General features: G+C 40.9%; 1 protein-coding gene and 1 long non-coding RNA gene across 2 annotated transcripts in view; one reads left to right on the top strand and one right to left on the bottom strand.

The window, feature by feature from the left end:
• LOC130541679 (uncharacterized) overlaps nucleotides 1-25,249 on the top strand; it is a 114,525-nt gene that overhangs the window by 6,552 nt on the left and 82,724 nt on the right. The gene's annotated exons all lie outside the window — the stretch shown is intronic.
• The window catches only part of CNTNAP2 (contactin associated protein 2), a 2,297,635-nt gene continuing 2,276,617 nt past the window's right edge, over nucleotides 4,232-25,249 (bottom strand). Inside the window, exons 23-24 of the mRNA XM_003820514.5 lie at nucleotides 15,754-15,834; nucleotides 4,232-9,812 (exon numbers count right to left, since the gene is read on the bottom strand). Coding sequence (XP_003820562.5) covers nucleotides 9,613-9,812; nucleotides 15,754-15,834 — 281 coding nt within the window. The 3' untranslated portion in view covers nucleotides 4,232-9,612. The remainder of the gene's footprint in view (nucleotides 9,813-15,753; nucleotides 15,835-25,249) is intronic.

The raw sequence follows: 25,249 nt of genomic DNA, 5'->3' as shown, positions 1-25,249 counted from the left end.
GGGGCTGCTGCCTTTTTTTCAGAGATGCCCTGCCCAGAGAGAAGGAATTAGAGAGGCAGTCTGGCTGCAACAGACTTGCTGAGCCACAGTGGGCTGCACCCAGTTCAAACTTTCCGGTGACTTTTTTTACACTGTGAGGGTAAAACTGCCTACTCAAGCTTCAGCAATGGCGGACGCCCCTCCCACCACCAAGCTTGAGCGTCCCAGGTCAACCTCAGACTGATGTGTTAGCAGCGAGAATTTCAAGCCAGTGGACCTTAGCTTGCTGGGTTCCACGGGGGTGGGACCTGCTGAGCCAGACTACTTGGCTCCTTGTCTTTAGCCCCATTTCCGGCGGAGTTAATGGTTCTGTCTCACTGGTGTTCCAGGTGCCACTGGGGTATGAAAAACAAAACAAACAAACAAAAAACTGCAACTAGCTTGGTGTCTGCCCAAATGGCTGCCCAGTTTGGTGCTTGAAACCCAGGGCCCTGGTGGCTTAGGAACCAGAGGGAATCTCCTGGTCTGCCAGTTGTGAAGATCGTGGGAAAAGCACAGTATCTGGGCCAGAGTGCACCATTCCTCCCAGTATAGCCTCTTATGGCTTCCCTTGGCTGGGGGAGGGAGATCCCCCACCCCTTGTGCTTCCCGGGTGAGGCGATGCCACACCCTGCTCTGGCTCACCCTCTGTGGGCTGCACTCAGTGTCCAACCAGTCCCAATGAGATGAACCGGGTACCTCAGTTGGAATTGCAGTTGGAAATGCAAAAATCACCCGTCTTCTGCTTTGATCTCACTGGGAGCTGCCGACTGGAGCTGTGCCTATTCGGTCATCTTGCCAGCAAATCCTTTTGACTTATATTTTAAGTTCAGGGGTACACGTGCAGGTTTGTTACATGGATAAACTTGTGTCATGGAGGTTTGTTGTACAGATTATTTCATCACCCAGGTATTAAGCCTAGTACCCATTAGTTATTTTTCCTGATCCTCTCCCTCCTCCCACCCTCCACCCTCTAAAGGTACCCAGTGTGTGTTGTTCCCCTCTGTGTGTCCATATGTTCTCATCATTTAGCTCCTACTTAGAAGTGAAACTGTGGTATTTGGTTTTCTGTTCCTGTTAACTGGAATTTTAACTGGAAGGGATGCGCCTGTCTTGTTTTCTAGTCAATTCCTAGAGTCTTGAATGGTGCCAAGCACGTAGGGGATACTCCATAAATATTTATGAAATGAATTCCATAGTCTTGATCCCCCTTTGAAATCCATATGTTAGGGTAATTATTGAAATAATCTCAGTCATTTTGGGAAGATATATGCATGCTTATATATATATATATATTTATATATAAAAAGTCTGTATTTAATTTTTTTTAACCTGCAACAAATCATACTAGGTGCTCTTTGGAGTGTTTTTTTCCTTTATTTGTCCTAAATGTGCCTTCTTTCTGGCTTCAAAGGTTGCTCCTTGCCCTGAGGTCTTAGGGAGCAAGCTTGCACTTTCCCTCTCTACATCTTTCATGACTTAAAAGGTTGTCCCTGTATCCCATTTTAGCCTTCCTAGACTTAAGAATTTTATCTTCCAAATTTCAATTTGTGAATACAAAATAAGTTCATCTCTGAGTTTCACCTGTCAGGTTTTAGTTTAAATCTTATAATTTTACATTTATATTTTTAAAAGAAATGACTTTCTCATGTTAGGTCAGAGAACTGAAAAAGATAAGCTATTTGTTATTTTCTTTTGGTGAAGACTTGGCATAGAGTTTAGTTCCTGTCCCCAGAGACTTATTTACTTACCATCTATCCAGAAGATGAAGTAAGATGAATGGAAAGATCATGAAAACATGATGAGAAAAGAAAACTTGCATTTTTTTGTGGCAAAACTGCTTTGAGCAGTGGTCCTTTGTAGCATGTTGGGTGTGTTTGAACAAGAGGGAGTTGCTGGTAGAACAAAATCTTCAGATGCAGGGATTATTCAGCTCATGGTTTTCAAAGTGACCAAAAAAAGGTAAACACATGCTAATGGTTACTCACATAATACTTTCTTTAAAGAGTTAGCTTTTGTACCTGAGTTAATTTGGGAGGACATGAACCCCTTCTTGAAAAATAGCACAGTTATTTCATCTTTTCTATACTTTGTTGTCTGTTATGCCATGTCGTAACTGGCAAAGTGTAAAACTAGACATATTTTCTTCAGTACAACTTCCTGCTTGAAACCCAGGGCCCTGGTGGCATAGGCACCAGAGGCAGTCTCTTGGTCTGCCAGTTGCAAAGACCATAAGTTTCCTATAACCTCCTCTCCTACCCTTCTCTGCTCCCCCGCACCCATTAATTAAACAAATACAATTGTCCTTCAGTATCCATGGGGAATTGGTTCCAGGACTCCCTGCAGATACCAAAATCCATGGATGCTCACGTCCCTTATATAAAATGGTACATATTTGCATATAACCTAGATACATCCTCCCATATAATTTAAATAATCTCTAGATTACTTATAATACCTGATACAATGTAAATGCTATGTATATAGTAGTTATACAGAAGGTCCCTGATTTATGATGGTTTGGCTTATGGTTTCTTGATTTTATGATGATGTAAAAGTGATACACATTCAGTATATTTCTTGACTTGGATGGGGCTATGACCCAGATAAACCCAGGGTAAATAAAAAATATCTTAAGTGGAAAACACACTTCTGCTTACAATATTTTCAATTTATGATGTGTTTATCAGCATGTAACCAATTCCATCATAAATTGAGAATCACTTGTACTCTTTTAATTTGTATTTTTTTGCATTGTTAATTTCAACTTTTTTGACTATTTTTGATCTGAGGTCAGTTGAATCTGCATGTGGAACCCATGGATATGAAGGGCCTTTATTTGTACAAAAGAAAGTTGCTATCGTCCTGGAACATATGTATGTATACAGAGTTTATTGTTGCTGGGACAGAGAAAGGAAGTCAGCATATTTTGGCCAAAACCTTTTGTTGGCGATGTTAAACCCTCAACTTGCTGACTCTTTTTTTAAAAATTTGTTAAGAACTTTTATGGTGCAGATTTTCTTTTCTCAAGGGACTTTATGACATTCTCTCTGTACCTGTTGGATCACATTCGCGAAGCATTCATGACCAATCTTTTTGATGCTTGATGCTTTCTGAACATACTGCAGTGCAATTGCTATTGATTGGCCTTGGGGATTGCTGAAGAACAGAGGACTTGGGCTTTTAACTGGAATTCGCATTTATTTGGTATACGTTTAGATGCCTCACTGAGAATTGATTAAAAGGAAATGGCTTCCCAATAGTCATGGTCATTGAAGACCAGTGTGGAGGCTAAAGCAACTTCATCTTGAATGTGAATCTGCTATGTTGAGTTCTGATTAACTCCAGTTCCTCCAGGAATGCCTCTAAGGTTTTTATTTTCTCTGTGATTCCTTATGTAAAGGCATGTACTTAACTATAAATCCCACCCTTAGGTCAAAACAACTCTGATGTTACATACTTACTGTAAACCCTACCCTTAAGCAATTGTCTTACACATCCCTTCTTAAAGTCTGTAGACCCTTTCCCTATGGTGGATAAGCCCTGGGTCCAGGGTGTGGGGGGCATGGGGGGTAACAGTGCAGGCATTCATCATCTGTCTAGTAGTGGCTGCCTGAGACATGGCCTCTGTTTATAATTCCCTATGAAATGTTTCTTTCTGAGGAATTGGAATTCTCAGCCTCTTTCTTTAGCCTCTCAGCTTCCTTGGCTTTGCAGGGGTGGTTTGCATAGAGCTGCTCACTGCAGAACAACTAGCAAGTGAGAGTAATAACTTAGCTCTAAAAGCACACGGAGTGCATTTAGGAAGCTTTGCACCTCCGATGCATGCCGAGTCCTTGCTGTCTAGTTCCCTGGCTTGGATCCATGTGCCCACTATCCAGTGTTACTCCTTCATTCCAAATAAGGATCAGAATATATTCTGGAGATAACTGAACTCGAACCACATTTTATCAAGATGGGTGTAAACTAACCAAAGTCAATGTCTACTAAGCCACTTTAAGAAAAACTCCTCTTTTAACGGGGAGGTATTTGTGGTAGGAGGTTAACCATGGACATACCCAAATCAGACCTTTTAGGAGTGACTATATCTCCACAGCTTGTGGAAAGACGATATTCTCAGTAGGCTTATATTTCAGTGCTTGGAACTTAATTTTTGCTGAAGGTTGAAAATTGCTCTTAAGAGAGACAAGTGGTACAAAACACGAAGAATCGCTTTTAGGATAATTAAAACTATTTTGAATTTTTTATTTATCAATCTGGTTTCTAATATAATTTTAGTTAAATGAAAGACATTCACAAAGAATATTAGGCATACGTACATAATTTCCTTCTTTCATTCTAGTTTACATGCTGTTGCTTTTAGAGAGTGAAATTTTGTGTTATTTCACAGGGATGGAATCCTATTTGACTTTACAGAAAGAATATTTAGCCCAGCTTTTCACAGCGCTAACCTCTGCAGTCACCATGCTCACTGAAAAAATTTAAAAAACCTGACAAAATAAAACTTAGTAAAATCTAGAACTGTTTCTTGGCCTACTTGAGAGGAACTTCCATATTTTCACAGCCATCTCCGAAAGCAGCAGTTGCTGTAAATTAACTGAGACTTGGAAATGGTGCAGACTGTCTTGGTAGAGCTGTTCTTATAGCACAATTTTATCTGGAAAATAAACTTGTAAATGCGTGCTGTATATTAATACATGTGTGCCCATATTTATTTTTATTATCTCCTGCCAGTCTTTGCTCAATGGGAGATGATAAACCAACTTCTCAACGTGATTTCCCCATTTCATTGAATGAGATTTATATGCCACTTATGAAAAAATACTGCTGTGAAAGAAATGTACTTTAAAGTTTCCAGCACTACCATGCAGGGTACATGGAGAATAGGCATAGAGCCACTAGGCTACATGAACACGTCACGTTTGTATTTTGTGTTGGCCTATGTATAAGCCAATCTAGCATGTTTGAGGGCATGTGTAAGAGTAGGTAAGGGAGCTGTAAGTTACATTCAGGTGGGAATTTAGGGCTTTCTGCACAAAAAATTCTAATTTCTCCGTCCTTTTGCTATGTTGCATCTCCCAGTGTTGACAGGTTAGTCTGCATGATTAATAACTGAGCAGCTGTAGAGCCATGCCAGTAAGTCTCCAATTCCTGAACGTGGCCACATTTGTCTTTTGATATGACTTTCAACCACAAGCCACAAAGTAAGTCTTCCACTAGGCTCCGTTGACTTCAGTCTTTATATAAGGGTTTCAAGGTATTTTGCAGTCAAGAATCAATGGCACCTCGCAACTGTCTTATGAAGTAGGTAAAACAGCTCCATCTTAAATACGGGACGAAAGTTTGAGGACTTGACCAAGGTCACACAGGGAGGGTCCCACCAAGGCAGGGAGAGAGAAAGGGGATGCTGTCAGCTAATTCTCATGGTCCACTCTTAACCAAAACATCATTTAAAAAATGGGGCTGGCTCGGCACGGTGGCTCACACCTGTAATCCCAGCAATTTGCAAGGCCGAGGTGGATGGATCACTTGAGGTCAGGAGTTCGAGACCACCCTGGCCAACACGGTGAAACCTGGCTTCTACTAATAATACAAAAAAAAAAAAAAATTAGCTGGGTGTGATGGCGGGTGCCTGTAATCCCAGCTACTTGGGAGGCTGAGGCAGGAGAATCGCCTCAATGTGGGAGGAGGAGGAGGTTGCAGTGAGCCCGAGATTGCGCCAGTGCACTCCAGCCTGGGGGACAGAGCAAGACTCTGTCTCAAAACAAAACAAAAAACAACAAAAAAAAGCTGGGGGGTAGGAGACATTGGTTCTTAGCTGAAGTCAGCTGGGGACATTGTTACTGTTTGTTTCGCACTGGTTTAGGATCAGGTGGTTCTACTGGGACTAGCAATTTAGGACCTATCTTTGGCTGGCTTACTTGAATTCAATTTAATAATTGCTGCCCTTTTTTTGGGAAAATTGCTCAACAGGGTGGTGAAAAGAAAAAATGGGGGGTTTCAAATTCAGTGTTGTTTGGAGGCATGAGACATAAATGGGCCATTAAAACGTTCACTGCATAAGAGCAGGATGTAGTGTGGCGGGGAGAGGAAGAGAGAAGAAAGTAGGATAGAAAATAACAGATTCCATCATAGAAGGAAAGAAAAGCTTCTTGACACAACCTGAACACTTGCATATTCAAGTCCCACAGCTGTGTGCTTGTTCCTGAAGTGCTTCCAATGGCTTTGCCTGTGCCCAGCTCTCAGCCTGCATATGGTGGCTGCTCAGCAGATGTTCAAAAGTAACATTAAGATAGACTCTTTGGCTCATGCCAATGCTTTTTCTTGTGCCTCTGAATTCCTGCTCTTGTTAGTAAAGGATGCTTGTTTGTCAAATGCAGGGCAGTAGGACATTTTCTAGGAAAGGCTCTCTAAATTCTTGTTTTCAGCTCTTTAATGAAAACTTCCATGTAACAAGTCTCTTTTTTTGAGCAGGTGGTTGAAAGCCACAAGGGGAAATACATTTTTAAATATTAAGAAGGGTCAGAAAATAATTTAACAACAAAATAGCTTTTTCAACCTCCTGGACCAGCTTTCTTGAGCTCTAGGGAATATGCTATTTTGAGAGCTTAGGATCTCACTAACCTTGCATTCATTCAAAGTCATCTCCTAGCTTTTCAAAACATCGATATTTGCTTCATACACAGAAGATGTTTCCTGCACAACTTTAAATCAGCCACCAACTTTCCCTGAAACTTTAAAACAGTCTATTTTTTGTCGTTGTTGTTGTCTATACATATTATTTAAAGAGGCTACTACCAGCATACTTGTGCTTGCTTGATAATGTATTGGAATGTAAGATGTCAAGATTTTGTGAGATGTGAATGACAAAGCAGGATTAGGCACTGAGAGCTTGGGCGGGAATGTCATGGTTATGGAGGCTGCACTGTGCTAGGCTATCCAAGGAGAGAGTTGGAAGAAAGACTTAATTCTTTTTCTTCACATAAATAGATTTACCATTTAAAATGTACTGGATATGGCCTTCATAAACAGATGTAGGGATTTTTGTTACACCCATAATCCCAAGGAGAGGTCAAGATTTCCAGCATTTATTTGGCACTTAGTTACTTAATACTTTATCCACCTTTTGGTTTCCTGTCTGATGGCCACATTGTAACCCTCTTGAAGGAAGACAGTGTCCTATATGTCTTAATTGATGGTGATATGGGAGAACCACTGATCCCTGCAGTCATTCCAGTGTCCTAGGTTTGAAATTTTGGTGAGAGGATTGGATCTTGTTTTTCACCTTTTGTGGCAGGAAAAGGAGAGGGAGGAGAAAGGATGAGAACATTTTAGTAGCAGAAGCTGTTTTGGGTGGCTTTAATTCTCTACTCATTCTGGGAAAAAAGGGAAAGTGTTGAGACAATGCATAAAGAACAGAGCTATCATGGGAATTGCAAGAAATAATAAATTTCCATCTGGCATTATTTGGTAAGTGCAGAAGTAATACCTGTAAACCAGGTTTAACCTGTAAACCAGGTTTAAAAATCAGAAACACTTCTAAAACATCATGTTTAAAATTTGCTTTCAACAATACATAAAATAACTCCTAATGGTAATCATCTTGGCTAAATAAAACAGCCTTTGCTTTCAATATGTCATTTGTAAATGTTACATTGTTCTGATATTTAGTGATATTAAGTATTTTTCCATTTTAAATGTATTTTATAGAAGAATGATTAAAACCTTTTAAAATTAAGGGTGTCCATGACAGTGCCTGAGCTCAACCAGCAATGGTAAAAGGGCATCAGGATTCCCTTTTGTTCTGTTACCTTGACTTGCATGGGAATTAACTGGTCCAATGTCTCCTTTGGAATGTGCTGTGTACTGGTGTAATGTGCCACTGGCAACTCTAGGTAATGTTTTCCATTACCCAAGAAACTGATGTGCTCCAATAAGTTAGGCACACTGAGAATCTTGAAAAAGAATGCATAATTCTAACACACTAGAACTTCCATTTTATTCAGCCGGGCCATCAGAACAATAGCATCTATACCTTCGAAACCTCCTCTTAACCTCTCCCAGGCAAAGAAGGAAAAAGTGATCATATTGAATTCCTCAGAATGGTGGGATGTCAAGATTTAATGGTGGGATGTCAAGATTTTTTAGAAAGTGCTTATTAAGTATAAGAGGCTTGAAATATAATGATCATAAATGGTAGCCTTTCTGGAAATAATTTTTGTGTAATCTGTTTAAAAAGATTTTTTGGATGCATTGTCCCCATTTGTTTACAGGAAGTGTATTACTTTTAAATATAATCAATGAGGTATTTATTTGTTAAATAACTGGGTCAAGATTTCAGATTAAACTAAGAGGTGTGATTACACTTGTCCATCCTCTGGGAAGCAACAGGTACCAGGTTTGTGACGAACTTGAGGTTCAAATGTGTCCGTCTTAGAAGATCCCTGAATCACAGCAGTGTGATTGGATGGAAAAACACGTGGAGTAGTTGATTTAAAATATGGCAGTGTTTTCCATATCATCCAGAGTAACAGCAATAATAACTTGACTTCATTGTGTTGTGTCCATTTACAGGACACTGTCTATTAGGATTCTGTCACAGGGGTGGAAAAACTACCAGAGATTTAAAGCAAAATAAGAAGCGCAACCTAATTTATGCATTCACTAGAAATTATCCATATTTTTGCTACAACTATAAAAGAAAAAGAGCAAACAAATCATAACATCTGGCTCTAATTCCCCATTGAGGCGCTTATACATATGTAAATCCAATATGTTTCAGATAAAACAGGAAAAAAATCTGTTGTAACAGCTGGTCACCATGGTATTGCAGCTGATAGTTACAGCTATTGGTCTAAGACTACATACGTGGAACAATATTAGCTTGTAGAATTCAATGAAAAATCAAACCGACAACCCCAATATAAACTACCTTCCCTGGTTCTTTAATGCCTCTCTCCAGTTGTGCTGATTGTGTCGTTACACACCAGGTGCCATGCACTCTCTTCCTTCAACTGCTGGTATCAGTCAGGAACCCCAGATGCCAGAGAGCTGGCATAGATTGAGCTCTGCTTAAAAACTGGCAAATAATAGGTTCTCTTTGCCCCCTTCTTTTCCAACTTATAGGACATCAAAGGAAATAGTATATAAACATGAACTAGTTACTGTAACAGCCCATTAAGGTTGACTAGAAGCAAAAGGAAGAGAATGTTGGGGGCCATATGTAGGTGCATTAGCTTTTCTCAAGAAAAAAATACCCACGTTCTAAGGGCTCTTAAAAACGTAGAAAACTTGCCCTGTTACCACGGGTCTCTAAACACACACAAAATAAGACAGATATTACCTACAAATTTCAACCATTGCTTAAACTCTAAAAGCATTTTTTGTATTATTTTGTTTTGATACAGAAGGGAAAACTCAGCTATAAAGAAATATTAAAAAGGTTTTTTTTTTTTTTTGTGATCAGTCTCAAGAATATTCCATTGCCTGCCTCCCCCAACTTGTGCTGATATTTTAAGGATGTGCTCAAGAGTATGAAGCAGGGTGCTTTTGTCCCTTTCTCTCCTCCCTATCCCATAGCCAAGTAGCCACCCCTCAAATGAGCCATTCCTTTTTGCTTTCATCAATGGTCTCTGTGAAGTTGGGGTCGTTGTTCATGATGGCGGCGTCCGCGCTCTCTGCCGACTCCGCCCCCTTTGCCTCGTTGGTATGGTAGGTGCCCTTGTGGCGGAACATGTACCGGATCAGGAAGACCAGGGTGCACAGGATGGTGAAAATCACCACAGCAATGACGCCTGACGGAGAAAGGAGAAGCACGAGAGGTTAGACAGGGCTTGGGAGTCCCTCCAACACTGTCCCCACGTCACTACAGCTCCGTCAGACACAGCCCTCTCCCATATAAAACACAAACTCCAAAACAACAAAGATAACAAAAATGAAGTAAGATTTCTGTTTTTGTCCATGAAGGAGTAACAGGAAAAACAGGAGTAACTTGTCTTCCAGCCCAAAGTAACTAAAATACTGGACACAGTCTATGAAATGACAGTCTACAGACATTAGAAAACAGGCAGAACGGAACCATGATGTCTGAGAACAGAAACAAAAAGGAGGAATCCTACATTTTTCCTAGTTTTCTGGCTGGCAGCGATTTTTGGACAGCAGTGTAGGGAGGGGCAGCACAAGAAAGCACAGTGGTTTCCCTGAATGGAGAGGGGAGATAGATAGATAGAGCAGGCGCGCGAGAGAGCTATGTATAGAAAGAACCCTAATAATCTGCACATAAGTCTCTCTGAATTTGTGGCCGAATAATACTAACATGCGCATGTACAGAATAAAAGTCCACAGGCCAGGCAAAAAACCAGAGCTCACGGAGGGCTGGGAGATGTTTATATTCCAACAACCACACTGAAGAGACCTCATTGAACAATCAGAGCATTTAATACAGTTGACAGAATGGTCATGCTAAAGGTGTTTGCTAAAATAGGCCTAGAATAAAGACTACTCTAGCTCTGTCCTGAAAAAGCTTTAAAACACATCTAAAAACACGTCTAAATAACGTCAAGCTGCAGAGAAAAATAATTCAGAGAAAAAAAATGTAGGAAAATGTCACTTGACCAGAAGAAACATCAGTCAATTAGAAGGAGAGCCAGAAAGGACAGAGCATGGAATGAGCAGATAAGGATAGTACAATAGCTATTAGAAACCTGCACAGGGGTTTAAAGGAAAACATGATCAAAATGAGGGGGAAAGAAATGAGACAAAGTGAAACTTGTAGAGGTGAAACACACAATGTCTGAAATGAGCAGTGGCTCGCGCCTGTAATCCCAGCACTTCGGGAGGCTGAGGCGGGCGGATTACTTGAGGTCAGGAGTTTAAGACCAGCCTGGCCAACATGGTGAAACCCGGTCTTTTATACTAAAAGTACAAAAATCAGCCAGGCATGGTGGCACGCTCCTGTGATCCCAGCTACCCAAGAGGCTGAGGCGTGAGAATAGCTTGAACCTGGGAGGCGGAGGCTGCAGTGAGCCAAGATCATGCCACTGCACTCCAGCTTGTGTGAGAGGGGGGGACTCTGTCTGAAAAAAAAAAAAAAAAAAAGGAAAAAGAAAAAAATACTGGATGAAATAATACAGATTAGATAAAACAGAAGTAAATATAACTGATCTAAACACTCCAATTAAAAAGTAGAGACAGTGGATAAAAAAGATGCCTACTATATGATGTCTACAAGACATGAACTTTAAATACAGGTCAAAAGTAAAAGGGTGGGAAAAGATATGCAAACAATAATCATAAGCTGGAATAGCTACATTAATATGAGACAAAGGGCAAGGTTGTCAGTAGAAATGAAGAACATTTCATAATGACAAAAGGGTGAATTCATCAGGAAGACATAATGTTCGTAATGTGTATAAACCTAACCTAAGTACAAAATAAATGAAGCAAAAACGGCCAGAACTGGTAGGAGAATTAGACCAATTTGCAATTATAGTTGGAGATTTTAACACTGTTCTGTCAGTAACTGATAGAACAATTGAACAGAAAATCAACAAAAATTTAAAAGACTCGAACAATACTACTAACAAGCATTACCTAATGATATTAGACCAATCCTACACATCTTTCTTAAAACATAGGAGGAGAAAACACTACTCAATTCATTTTATGAGACCAGCATTATCCTGATACTAAAACCAGAAAAATGTTACAAGAAAACTATGGAGCAATATATATATATATATAAATATATAAATATATATATAAATATATAAATATATATATAAATATATATATAAATATATAAATATATATAAATATATAAATATATATATATAAATATATAAATAAATATATAAATATATAAATATATATAAATATATAAATATACATATAAATATATAAATATATATATATAAATATATATATATATATATTTTTTGAGACGGAGTTTCACTCTTGTTGCTCAGGCTGGAGTCCAATGGCACGATCGGGGCTTACTGTAACGTCAGCCTCCCAGGTTCAAGCAATTCTCCTGTCTCAGCCTCCCGAGTAGCTGGGCTTACAGGCGCCCACCAGTACGCCCAGCTAATTTTTATATTTTTAGTAGAGACGGGGTTTCACCGTGTTGGCTAGGCTGGTCCTGAACTCCTGACCTCAGGTAATCCACCTGCCTCAGCCTCCCAAAGTGCTGGGATTATAGGCGTGAGCCGCTACGCCCGGCCACAATATTCTTTTAAATAGAATTTTAGCAAATCAAACCCAGCAATATGTAAAAAAGATCATGTATTATGATAGTGTTAATCCTAGGAATGCAAGTTTGGTTTAACATTAAAAAATAAAGCAATGTGATTTACCACATTGAGCAAATAAGGGGTAAAACAATATGATCATCTAAATAGATGTGGAACAAGCATTTGGAAAACTTCCAATACCCATTCATCATACAGCTTTCAGTAAACTATGAGTAGAAGAAACTTTCTCAATCTGATAAAGGACATCTGTTGGAAACCTACGGCCAATATCCTATTTCATAGTGAAAGATCAAACACATTCCCCTAACATAGGGAACAATGCAAAATTGTCAAATCTCAATATTTATTCACTTTTGTACTGAAAATCCTACCCGGTGCAATGAAACAACAAAAGGATATAGACTGGAAAGAAACAAGTAAAAAAAATCTCATTATTCTCAGATAAAATGCTTGTCTAGGTAGACAATTCTGAGGAATATACAAAAAAAGTTATTAGAACTAACAGCAAATTTAGCAAGGTCACAGAAGGCAAGGCTGATATAAAAGATCAATTATACTTTTATATGCCAGAGAGAGACACTTAGAAAATGAAATTAATGAAATAGTAATAATTGCACAAATTCAAAAGCTGTTCAAGACTTCGCATTGAAAACCACAATACGTTGCTGAGAGAAACTGATGAGACAAATAAACGTATAGATACACCATGTAAAGACAGAAATACTAAATATCGTTAAGATGTTCTAATGAACCTGTCTTGGCCTCTCAAAGTGCTGGGATTACAGGCGTGCGCCATCGTGCCTGGCCAGGATTAGCGAACTTACATTGTTTATTTCAAGACTTAGTATAAAGATACAACAGACCGGGAGCTATGGCTCACACCTGTAATCCTACCAGTTTTGCAGGCCGAGGTGGGTAGATCACAAGGTCAGGAGATTGAGACCATCCTGGCCAACATGGTGAAACCCTGTCTCTACTAAAAATACAAAAATTAGCTGGACATGGTGGTGCGTGCCTGTAATCACAGCTACTCGGGAGGTTGAGGCAGGAGAATCGCTTGAGCCAGGGAGTCGGAGGTTGCATGAGCCGAGATCGTGCCACTGTACTCCAGCCTGGCAACAGAGCAAGACTCCCATCTCAACAAAAAAAGATACAATAAAGCAAGCATGATATTGGCTAAGGAAAGATATATATAGACCAACAAAACAAAAAGCCCAGAAAATAGACACACACACACACATATGGTCAGTTGCTTTAACAAAAGTGCCAAGAAAATTCAATTGAGGAAAAGTATAGTTTTTTTTTTTTTTCAACAAATGGTCTTGGAATAACTAGATATTCATTTGGAAAATACTGACTTTGACTCTTCTCTCACACCATTTATAAACATTAACTCGAAGTGATTAAAGACCTGATGGCAAATGATAAAGTGATACAACTTCTAGAAGAAAGCTGAAAATCTTCAAAACCTTTGGGTAGGCAGACTTTTTAGATAGGACAAACCAACCACAAACTATAAAAAAGATTGGGGCCGGGCACGGTGGCTCACACCTATAATCCCAGCACTTTGGGAGGCTGAGGCGAGTGGATCACTTGAGGTCAGGAGTTGGAGACCAGCCTGGCCAACATGGTACAATCCCGTCTCTACTAAAAATACAAAAATTAGCCAGGCATGGTGATGCATGCCTGTAGTTCCAGCTACTCAGGAGGCTGAGGCAGGAGAATCGCTTGAACCCGGGAGGCAGAGATTGCAGTGAACTGAGATCACGCCACTGCACTCCAGCCTGGGCAACAGAAAGTGAGATCTGTCTCAAGAAAAATAAATAAATAAAAGTTATGGAGTTGTTACACTTATAGATGCATATTATACTTCAATTAAGTTCATTTAAAAAAGCAAAAAACAGTGAGGATTGGGATCTTAATGGTAACAGGGATGTCAATATTGATCTACGCATGAGGCTCAGTGGCTATCCGAGGAGAGTCAAATTATTATGTAGCTGTCCACGGTGAGAAGAAAACACTGGAATATTTTAGATGCTACAGCTTGTTAATCTTCTGATACATTTTTAGTTTTTATTATTTTAATTGTGCAAATGTATGGGGTACATGAGAAAATTTGTTACACGTATATAAGGAATAGTGGTCAAGTCATAGTATTTAGGGGTTCATCAACCAAGTACAATACATTTTTGTTAGATATAGTCATCCTACCCTGCTAGCAAACCCTGCATTTGTTCCTTTTATCTTTCTTACTGTATGTTTGCACCCTGTAACCCACTTCTCTTCATTCTCCTTCCTCCTCCTGCTCAACTTTCCCAATCTCTGTTATATGTTTTTCTTTCTACCTCCATGTGTGTAAATCTTTTAACTCCTGTGTATCAGTGAGAACATGCAATATTTGTCTTTTTGTGCCTAGCTTATTTCACTTAAAATAATGACCTCCAGTGATTTTCTGATAATTTTTATTATGATAACTGAAATCAGACTGGCATTTCCCTTTTCGTTTTTTTTTTTTTTTTTTTTTTGAGAAAGGTCTCAATCTGTCACCTAGACTGGAATACAGTGGTGTGATCTCAGCTCACTGCAACCTCTACCTCCCAGGCTCAAGCAATTCTCTTGTCTCAGGCTCCCGAGTAGCTGGGATTACAGGAATGCGCCACCACGCCTGGCTAACTTTTGTATTTTTAGAGATGGGGTTTCACCATGTTGGCCAGGCTGGTCTTGAACTCCTGACCTCAAATGATCCACCTGCCTCGGCCTCCCGAAGTGCTGGGATTACAGGCGTAAGCCACTGCACCCAGCATTCCTTTTCATTTTTTTATAGTACGCTATCCTGGACCATTTGGGATGCGAAAGGATAAGACTGAAAATTATCCGAGGGGGATAAAGAAATGTCCTGGCTGTGGTCACTACTACCTACTTAATTCTTCTGAGTCTGTCCAGCTTGCCACTGCTATTTGTTTTTTACAAGCCAGCATTAAAAAGTAGCCAGGTTACATTTACTATATTCTTTCTTTCTTTCTTTCTTTTTTGAGATGGAGTCTCACTCTGTTGCTCAGGCTGGAGTGCAGTAGTGCGATCTCGGCTCACCGCAACCTCTGCCTCCCAGGTTCAAGAAATTCTCCTGCCTCAGTATCCCGAGTAGCTGGGACTACAGGCATGAGCCACCATGCCCAGCTCCCAGCTAATTTTTGTATTTTTAGTAGATGTGGGGTTTTGCCATGTTGGCTAGGCTGGTCTCGAATTCCTGACCTCAGGTGATCTGCCCACCTCAGCCTCCCAAAGTGCTAGGATAACAGAGCTGAGCCACTGTGCCCGGCTATATTTACTATATTTCTTCACATCATATGTCATAATCTTTAAACAGCAAAATGAATAATGTAAAAACCTAGAAAACTTTTTGTCCTAGACTACTATGTTATTGACAACTATTACTTTCCATAGTTGAGTAGCCCCATATAAGCCTCCTCTAGACATCACCTACCTCCAATGATAGCCGAGTTTCTGTTGACTCCATTTCTTATAGCTTGGCCTTGTCCTGGATTATACGGAAAATCCGCACTGGCTGTACAGAAAGAAAGAAAGAGTCAAGTGTCAGAGTCAAGTATACTATTGATCCCAAATAATTTGATACCTATTTCTTCATGCAACTCTTCAACACTTCCTGTTTTCCCAAATGAAATCTCCATTTCAGATGGACCCGTCTTGCCATTGTCTCCCACAAGAATCACAACAGCCTCCATCCCTGTTCCTGCTGTTTCTCTTTGCACAAGGCCTAGGTAAACACGACTTCCCACTTGGAGCAATATTAGAGAATCCTAGAGTGACCTGAGCTGGCCTGCTCTAGTTCCACAGACAGACGAGTTTATGCATTTGAATATGTTTCTTACATTTGGTTGAAATCTGCTTCCCATCCACTTTTAACCCCATGCACAACTGGTGGCATTCAATGTATTTGTAGATGAGCTTTTTACAGCTACAGTATTAAAAAGTTTAAAAAGGAATCATTCCTTTAAACTTGTATTTTTCATGGCTGTAATAAGACACTGGCACACTTTAGGAATTTGTAAGGGGGTAATAATTCAAAACAGTTAAGAATATTAACTGCCTAGTGAATATTCTATTTCTTTCCCTATTACAAACGATAGAATCAGTTGTGTTAAATTTAGGTATTTCTCTAAGATAAAACAAATTTTAAGCCCGGTAAAGGCAAATAGATCCTGAAGTCCATCTGCAGGTCAGCAGACTATCTTCTGTCATCCATAGGACCTAATCCAACTTCAGAAACAATTCACATTTGTTGGTCTTCTGTTGGAGAAGTTAAGGTAAATCTTCCAACAGAAGCAGGTCACCTTAGTCTAAAGCAAGCTCTGGCTACTGGATGGCACCAGTTAAATGTAAAAAGAATTTAGAAGTACTTATTTGGTACAATGAAATGTGTACACACCAGGCAAACAGGTTTATGTTATGATTCAGGGAGAACATTGCTACATACTCCGTTTTCTAACACTAATTTATTCCTGGGCTATGGACTTCCAAGATTATCCAGGATAATGATGAAAAGCAGGTAGAGCCCTTTTTCCTCCTCTTCTCTTGGAAATATGGCAACCAAAAAGGGAGATTCCAGATTCTTTCAACACATGTGATTTAATCCTTTCTCTTTTAGACTTGATATTCTTTTTGTGTGTGTGTGTGTGGTGGGGGCAGTGTGGGGAAAGGGTCTCACTCTGTTGTCCAGGCTGGAGTGAGTGCAGTGGTGTGATCTTGGCTCGCTGCAACTGCTGCCTTGCAGGCTCAGGTGATTCTCCTGCCTCAGCCTCCCAAGTAGCTGGGATTACAGGCACCTGCCACCACGCCTGGCTAATTGTTGTATTTTTAGTAGAGACAGGGTTTCACCATGTTAGCCAGCCTGGTCTCAAACTCCTGATCTCAAGTTATCCACTCACCTTGGCCTCCCAAAATGCTGCAATTACAGGCATGAGCCACTGCACCTGGCCAGACTTGATATTCTTGTTTAGGACCAGGAAAATTATACTTTTTAGAGAGATACGTATATATATTCCAAATTATCTCAACTATCAGTTGACTGAGTAAAAGCACAGACACTAAGCAAGCTACAAATGAAAGTGAACTTAACTCTTGAGTATTCAAGGATTTCATATTCCCCAAGTCTTTAACTGGGGGATGCAAAGGAGACCACTGATGGTTTTTGCTTGTTTTAACTGGCTCAATCCTTTTTTTTTTTTTTTTTTTTTTTTTTTTTTTTTTTTAAGATTTGGTCTTGCTGTGTTGACCAGGCTGGAGTGCAGTGGCACAATCATGGCTCACTGCAGCCTGGACCTCCCAGGCTCAAGTGTTCCTCCTGCCTCAGACTCCTGAGTAGCTGGGACCACAGCCATGCACTATCACACCTGGCAAATTTTTTTATTTTTTGTAGAGATGGGGTTTCCCTATGTTGCCCAAGCTGGTCTTGAATTCCTGGGCTCAAACGATCCTCCCACCTTGGCCTTTCAAAGTGCTGGGATTACAGGTGTGAGCCACCATGCCCAGCCAATTGGTCCAATCCTAAATCCAGTTAGCTAGGCAGGGAAATGGGGAGAGCCAACACGTAGTACAGTGTAGTCAGCTACTTTCTCATCAGCTCACTTTCCCATTTCCCTTCAGCATTTTCTGGGGTAGGTAGTGTGGATTAATATTCCCAATCCCAAATGTCAGCCCAAGAATGCAAAGATCTTTCATTTATTAGGCTTATCATCAGATATAAGATTAATCCTAAAATTATCCTGTGGGAATAAAACTGGTTTATATAAAAACATATAATAAAAACCTTGGCTTTCTTTTTTAAACCTGAATCTTCTCTTCAAATTTATTCATTTACTTATTCACTAAATCTTTATAGAATGCCTACTATATGTCAGACTTCATTCCAAGTGCTGAGGATATACAGTGAACAATAAAATAGACAAAGAATAAAGTTCTTTAGCTAATGAGAACTTCTTGGTCCGACATGGTCTGTTTATTCTACGCATCCTTGAAGAGTTTGGTTTATATAGTCTTTAGATTATATACTGAAGCATGGATGTGGTTTCAATTATGAACTTGTCCATTTACAGTAAATTGCCTGATAAGTCATGCTACCCATAAACCATAAGCACAGGAAGATTTGGTTATGAATGTATACAATTCCCTGGCATAAGCCACCCTTCAAAGACCAAAAGCTATTTTTCAGGAATGAAAACTTGCACCGTTACTGCCCATCTTTTCCAGACCTTTTGACATTATAATTACTCTTCTCTGGACACTATTTAGTCCATATCCTTCTAGAAAGTCACCAAGCTTGTGAATAGTCTAGCTAAAATTAGAACCCAGGTAGGGTTCGTTCCAAAGTCAACAATCTTCTCTACCCTGCCTTTTGAAGGCTAGAAAGGGACAAGGAGTTGAAGGGTTGAGGAGGTCCCAGCTTGCAGACAGTTTGGCTTGGGTTGGGACTATGGGAGGAGGAGCCCTTTTAGGTGATGAGGAATTAATTAGTTTTGTATTGGACATATTGAGTTGGAGGTGCTAATAGGGCACCCAGGTGGAGATATTTACTAGATATTTGGATACTTTGTGAGTGAGTGATATTTCCTGTCTCCTTTTGATAAACGCGGAAATTTCCTGACCTCCTTTTTCTTTGTCTTCCCTTATCCCCTGCCCCGTCATGACCTTCTTTCTTTCTTTCTTTCTTTATTTTTTGAGACGGAGTCTCGCTGTGTCCCCCAGGTTGGAGTGCAGTGGCACGATCTCGGCTCACTGCAAGCTCTGCCTCCTGGGTTCACGCCATTCTCCTGCCTCAGCCTCCCGAGTAGCTGGGACTACAGGCGCCCGCCAACATGCCCGGCTAATTTTTTGTATTTTTAGTAGAAACGGGGTTTCACCGTGTTAGCCAAGATGGTCTCGATCTCCTGACCTCGTGATCTGCCGGTCTTGGCCTCTTAAAGTGCTGGGATTACAGGCGTGAGCCACCGCACCCGGCCGACCTTCTTTAAATGATATGTACCTTCAAAATATATTAAGTATAGTGATAAAAAATTACAATGGTAGGCCAGGCACGGTGCGTCCGAGGCAAGTGGATCATGAGGTCAAGAGATCGAGACCATCCTGGCCAACATGGTGAAACCCCGTCTCTACTAAAAATACAAAAATTAGCTGGGCATGATGGCGTGCGCCTGTAGTCCCAGCTACTCGGGAGGCTGAGGCAGGAGAATCACTTGAACCTGGGAGGCAGAGGTTGCAGTGAGCTGAGATCGTGCCACTGCACTCCAGCCTGGTGACAGAGTGAGACTGTCTCAAAAAAAAAAAAAAAAAAAAAATTAGCTGTGCATGGTGGCACGTGCCTGTAGTCCCAGCTACTCAGGAGGCTGAAACAGAGAACTGCTTGAACCGCTTGAACCTGGGAGGCGGAGGTTGTAGTGAGCCGAGATTGCACCACTGCACTCCACCCTGGCGACAGAGCGAGACTCCGTCTCAGAAAAAAAAAAAAAAAATTACAGTGGTAATCTGGTTCCCTTGAGGTTACGGATAAAAACAGTAGCAGAACATACGGAGACAGTGGAAGGAGTTACCTGAGATGACGCAAGGAGAATGACAAGAGCTAGGGAGGAACATTTAAAAATATTCCAGGATTGTTTTGGGTGTAAATCTGAACTCCTTGGCATAGGGAAGAAAGACTCCCTTGAGCTGGATTTCTCTCCTGCCCCTTCCTTCCTGGGGTCACTTTTCCAACTCAACATTCTAGGTATAGGTGATATGGACAGGAGGCAGGGAAATACTGGGTAGAAGAGGGTGGAGTCCCTGGCAAGGGTTCCACACACAAACCTGAGCACACAGCCCTAAATGAGAAATTCACAGCCCTGTTTTCCCACCCAAATGCTGCTTTTTCCAAAACCACCCTGGCCTGCCATGCCCCCCAGTCCTGTAACCGTAAAAACCCCAAGCTCCACTGGCAGAGGAGCAGAGCAGCGTGGCAGAGGAGAGAAGAGAACAAGGGGCTGAACATCAAGAGGAGAAGCAGCATCTGAATGTTGAAGAGGTAACTGGAGAGTTGGAAAGCAGTTTCGCTGAGGATGACTGAAGAGAATTATCTTCCCATTTCATCCCTTTCCAGCTCCCCATCCCACTGAGAGCCACCTCCATCACTCAATAAAACTGTGTGACCTGATTCTTCCTGGATGCCAGACAAGGACCTGGGTACCAAGAGGGCAGGGGGTAAAAGTCTGTCACCCTGTCTCCAATGAGCTGGTTAACACTTAGCCATCCCCAGACAGTAACTGCTAAAACAGCATTAATTGTAACATACCCCTAGACGCTGCTGTGGGGCTGGAGACCAAAAGTGTTCACCCCAGCGGCGGCACCCACTTGCCTGTGTGCTCGCCCTCCCGCAAAAGGTTTGAGTGAGCTGTACCCCTGTTGCAAGTCCAGTGAAGGGGTCTAGGGAACTCTCCCATCTCATAGGAGTTCCTGATGCCTCCAGTTGACACACCTTTTCTCTGCCATATGGCACTCTGTCTGGACATCTGGTTTACTATCCTTTTCTTTGTCCATCAGATCTTACCACTTTCCTGAAAGTATCCTCAGCGACCTCAGACTGTGTGTCCCTTTTCTCAATAGGAATAATCTTAATTCTTGTGACTTCTTACATGACAGTCATCCTCTTCAAGTCAGAGACCAATCTTAATCATGTTTGCAGTTCCAGTGACTAACAATGCAGTAGCAAGGGCTAAACGGATGTTCATTGGCTGGCATAATTAAAATCAGTTGCTTAAGAGGTATGTAAACATCGGTAGCTTCTTCTGATAACAAAACCTTCTATGCAGGTAGAATTTTGAAAGTCAGATGCCTAGTCTCAACTAAATCCTTACAGTGAGGCAGGTTTCTTATTCTTCCTAACAAAGGAGATGGACATATTGAATATAGAAAATATATTAGTGACTCCTAGTCCGCTGGACTTTGGTTATTGTTAGAAAACAACTTGTAGAAAACCCTCAGGTCAGGAATCCTTATACATTTCAAGGGCAAAATCTTTTGTTTGTTTAGTGTGAGCACTCCTATTTTCCTGGATTTATTTATGCTGTAAGCCTGGTTGTCCTAATGCATGTGAGTGCTTACCCCCTTGAGGCAAAGCCATTTTATTCTGGCAATCAACACAATTGCTATTTTGATAGATACATTTTATTGCCACTGTCCTTTCCCCTGGGAACCAACATCCTCTTGGAAATGCGCACAGAGAAGAACGGAGACCAAGAAACATGACTGAGACACGGATAATAAAGCTCACCTATTCTACTGCTAACATGCACGTTCCCCTCACCCAGCTTGCTGGGAGAGCTGAACAATTTTAGTGGTGTTGGAGTATCAAGGAACCTATACTTTGGGAAACAGTGAGTAGGTCCAAATTTGGCGTGTTAATTTAAAACAGACTAGCTATAACATTCTCAAGACCAGTCTTTCATCAAATAAGCACAGACTCTATTCAACATACTTCTCTTCCGGATCCCCAAATGACACTCCATGTTAACCACCAAAGCATGGTGCCATTCCAGTCTGATTTAGAGTCTTATAAAAGCCCACATATTTCTGCATATTTCCCTTGCATGTGTCCTTCTTGTGTGTAGTCATCCGTGTTCCTATATTTGTAGACCATGTTTCCATTGCACCACTCAGAGATTAGCTCTCCTCCCCTCCTCCACCGAGCACAGGCCAGGCAGGACATATTGCTGGAGGAATCGATGATGGGAGATTCTTCTCCCAGGAACGTACTTAGTAAACATCCTGCCTAAGGCTTTAGCGCCCACACACATATGCACTACTATGCTTCTCACCCAAGGAGAAGGCAGATATATTATCGGTCCTCAAACATATTCAGACATGGCTGCAGTCACACCTTAACACACAGATGCGCTTCCCTTCCACTGTCTTTGTCTCCCGTATGAGAAGCAGTCTGAGAGCTCACTACAGTACATTTTCCCTTCTTTCATTTTCAAGTTAAGAAAAATCCCCAAAAATAACAAACAAACATACTTTGTAAGGACAGTCATATGTTGGAACTGGGTGAGTAAAAGTATACTTTCGTTTTCCAAAAAAGAATATACAATATGACAGTTTCGTTCCATTTCTAAAGGTGTTTCACCCATCTCTCCACTACATTCCTGAAAGGCTTTGCTGTGACAGCAAGATGACCAAGGAGTGAGCACCTCACATCTGTGTGCTAGGCAGGGGTGCGGGTGATGTCCTTCCCTTGGCCGCTGGGGCAAGAGGGACTCTTTTTTTTTTTTTTTTTTGAGACAGAGTCTCGCTCTGTCACCCAGGCTTGAGTGCAGTGGTGCGGTCTTGGCTCACTGCAAGCTGCAGCTCCCGGGTTCACGCCGTTCTCCTGCCTCAGCCTCCCGAGTAAGAGGACTCTTGAATGACAGTGACAAGTTCTGAACTCCAACATTAAACAACAAAGGCCACATAGGTTGTTTAGATGCAATGACTGGTAAAGCTCTAACTTCTAAGAGTATGTGAAGTGAGTCATCATTTGGACTAGAGTTTCCTCAAACACAAAGCTTTCTAGGGCCCAGTCCAACTCTGAATTCTATGACCATGCAGCAACTTTCAAAGGCAAAGTTGCAAAAATGGCAGAAGATCAAGTGGCTAGTTGAGGTAGAACTGGCCCAGAAGTGCTTTTCTTCCATTGTGGAGTCCAAAACATTTCGTGTTGATTTATGTGAAATTCAAATTTCGGGAACAAGCTGTTTAGGAAATAATAATAGCACTTCCTGCAAGTCAGGCCCTGTTCTCCTTTTCATGCTAACTCATTTAATCCTCATGTGAGCCTTGACACATTCATCCCATTTTGGAAGGATAAAAACTTGTTTGAGGTCACACAACCAGGAAATGGTGGAGCTAGTATTTGAACCCAGAAGTTGGCTCCAGAAACCATTCATTAAACACTCAGCTGAATTGTCTCTGATGAGAAGGCATCCGTCTCTACCAGCTCTATCAAATGACAACAGCATTGTAGGGTCTTAAGGCAACCAACCAATTTAGCCCAACTGCTTTATCTGTGGTTGGTGGGCTGTCTGGGGAAGCCAACGGAATCTAAAGGCTTCTGACTGTGTTTGCTTTTCTTCAGAAGCTGAGTGTGGAGACATTTTATCTGACAAAGGATAATTACACGTGACGGCAGCGTCAGCTGAGCAACGTGTCAAGCTAAGAACTGAGCCCACGTTGCAGAAGCACAGAAATCCGACCTTCCCTTGGTGACACATACAGACCCCTGATGGGCCAAAGCAGCACAGAGAGAATGGCCCATTACCTTTACAGAAACACTCATGAAACCAGGAATCGTGCAAATTGTGCTTTAAAATATTATATTGAATATAACTTTTGATTCCATTTACAGAATATGAAAAAATTATAAAACAAGTTTCAGGGCAGATGCTTAAGTACTAGAAATTGATTTAAAAGACAGCTATAGGCTGGGCGCCGTGGCTCATGCCTGTAATCCCAGCACTTTGGGAGGCCGAGGCGGGCGGATCATGAGGTCAGGAGATCGAGATCATCCTGGCTAACACGGAGAAACCCCATCTCTACAAAAAATACAAAAAATTAGCCAGGCGTGGTGGCGGGTGCCTATAGTCCCAGCTACTCAGGAGGCTGAGGCAGGAGAATGGCATGAACCCGGGAGGTGGAGGTTGGAGCGAGCCAAGATTGCGCCACCGTACTCCAGCCTGCACGACAGAGCGAGACTCCATCTCAAAAAAAAAAAAAAAAAAAAAAATTAGCCAGGCCTGGTGGCACACGCTTATAGTCCCAGCTACTTGAGAGGCTGAGGCAGGAGAATTGCTTGAACCCGGGAGGTGGAGGCTGCAATGAGCCGAAATCATGCCACTACACTCCAGCCTGGACAACAGAATGAGATTCCATCTCAAAAAAAAAAAAAAAGAACAGAATATTAAAAAGAGATTTGAATTCTTTAGCCTATAATTTGTCTGTCCTAGTGAATAAGGAGAAAGTTTTTTTTTTTTTTTAACTACAGAAGATAAATTTGGTGGTTGTGGTTCTTATTTACTAAGTTTCAAAATATTTAGGCTCAGAAACCAATTGCAAACAAAACATATTGAAGTGCATATAAAAATAAATTGAAATATCTAACATAAAACCCCCCAAAATGAAAGGCTCTGGAAGCTTCAGGTTGTCATATATCAGAGACAAAAAAAGTAGATCATATCTGACATCTAGAGAAAATATCTCCATGGAAACCACTGGAGTTTCAGCATCTAAAGTAATAATTTGAGACACTTCAACAAAACTGCTGCTATTAATTATAATTTAATTTAAATTGCAACATTATTTTTACAGTGGGTCCGGGCTAGATGAGGTATCTCTGCCTTTGTTCTTAGCTTCTTTGTTTTATTACATTTTATTCTGTTTTCAAATCTGAGTTATATAGCAGAAAATGATTGTTTTTCTTAAATAATGTTTTTAGCCATTCACTATTGATATTTCTGAAACAGATATGAAAACAAATGTTATCGACTAAGATGCTGAAGATAGAAGGGACATTGTTTTATTTTAAGAGAGGATCCCTGCTAATCAAATTTTTGGGAGGGAGCGATTTCTCTAAGTCAGCAGGTTTTTCCGTAGGCAGAGAATTATGCGGCATGTACTGACATGTCCTGAGTTTCACATTTCTCTCTCTACCCTTCACTTCCTAGTTTCTAAAAAAAAAAGTAGCCAGCCAGCATTTCCAATTTCAAACAGGGGAAGGTGATTGTGACTTTTTGGCTCCTGACTTGAAAAGTTAAACAAGCCTTACATTTCCAGCTTCTTAAAGGAATGAGAAAGTGGCAGCTGCTTTCATGATTGTCCAAGATCCAGTGACCAAAAGAGGTCGAGTGAAGAGAAACAGAATAAACAAATTTGTCGTCATCGGCTATATGTTATGATTGTTTAAA

Source organism: Pan paniscus, chromosome 6, assembly GCF_029289425.2.
Source record: "Pan paniscus chromosome 6, NHGRI_mPanPan1-v2.0_pri, whole genome shotgun sequence".
Taxonomy (NCBI): Eukaryota; Metazoa; Chordata; class Mammalia; order Primates; family Hominidae; genus Pan; species Pan paniscus.
This window is presented reverse-complemented; position numbering and strand designations above follow the sequence as displayed.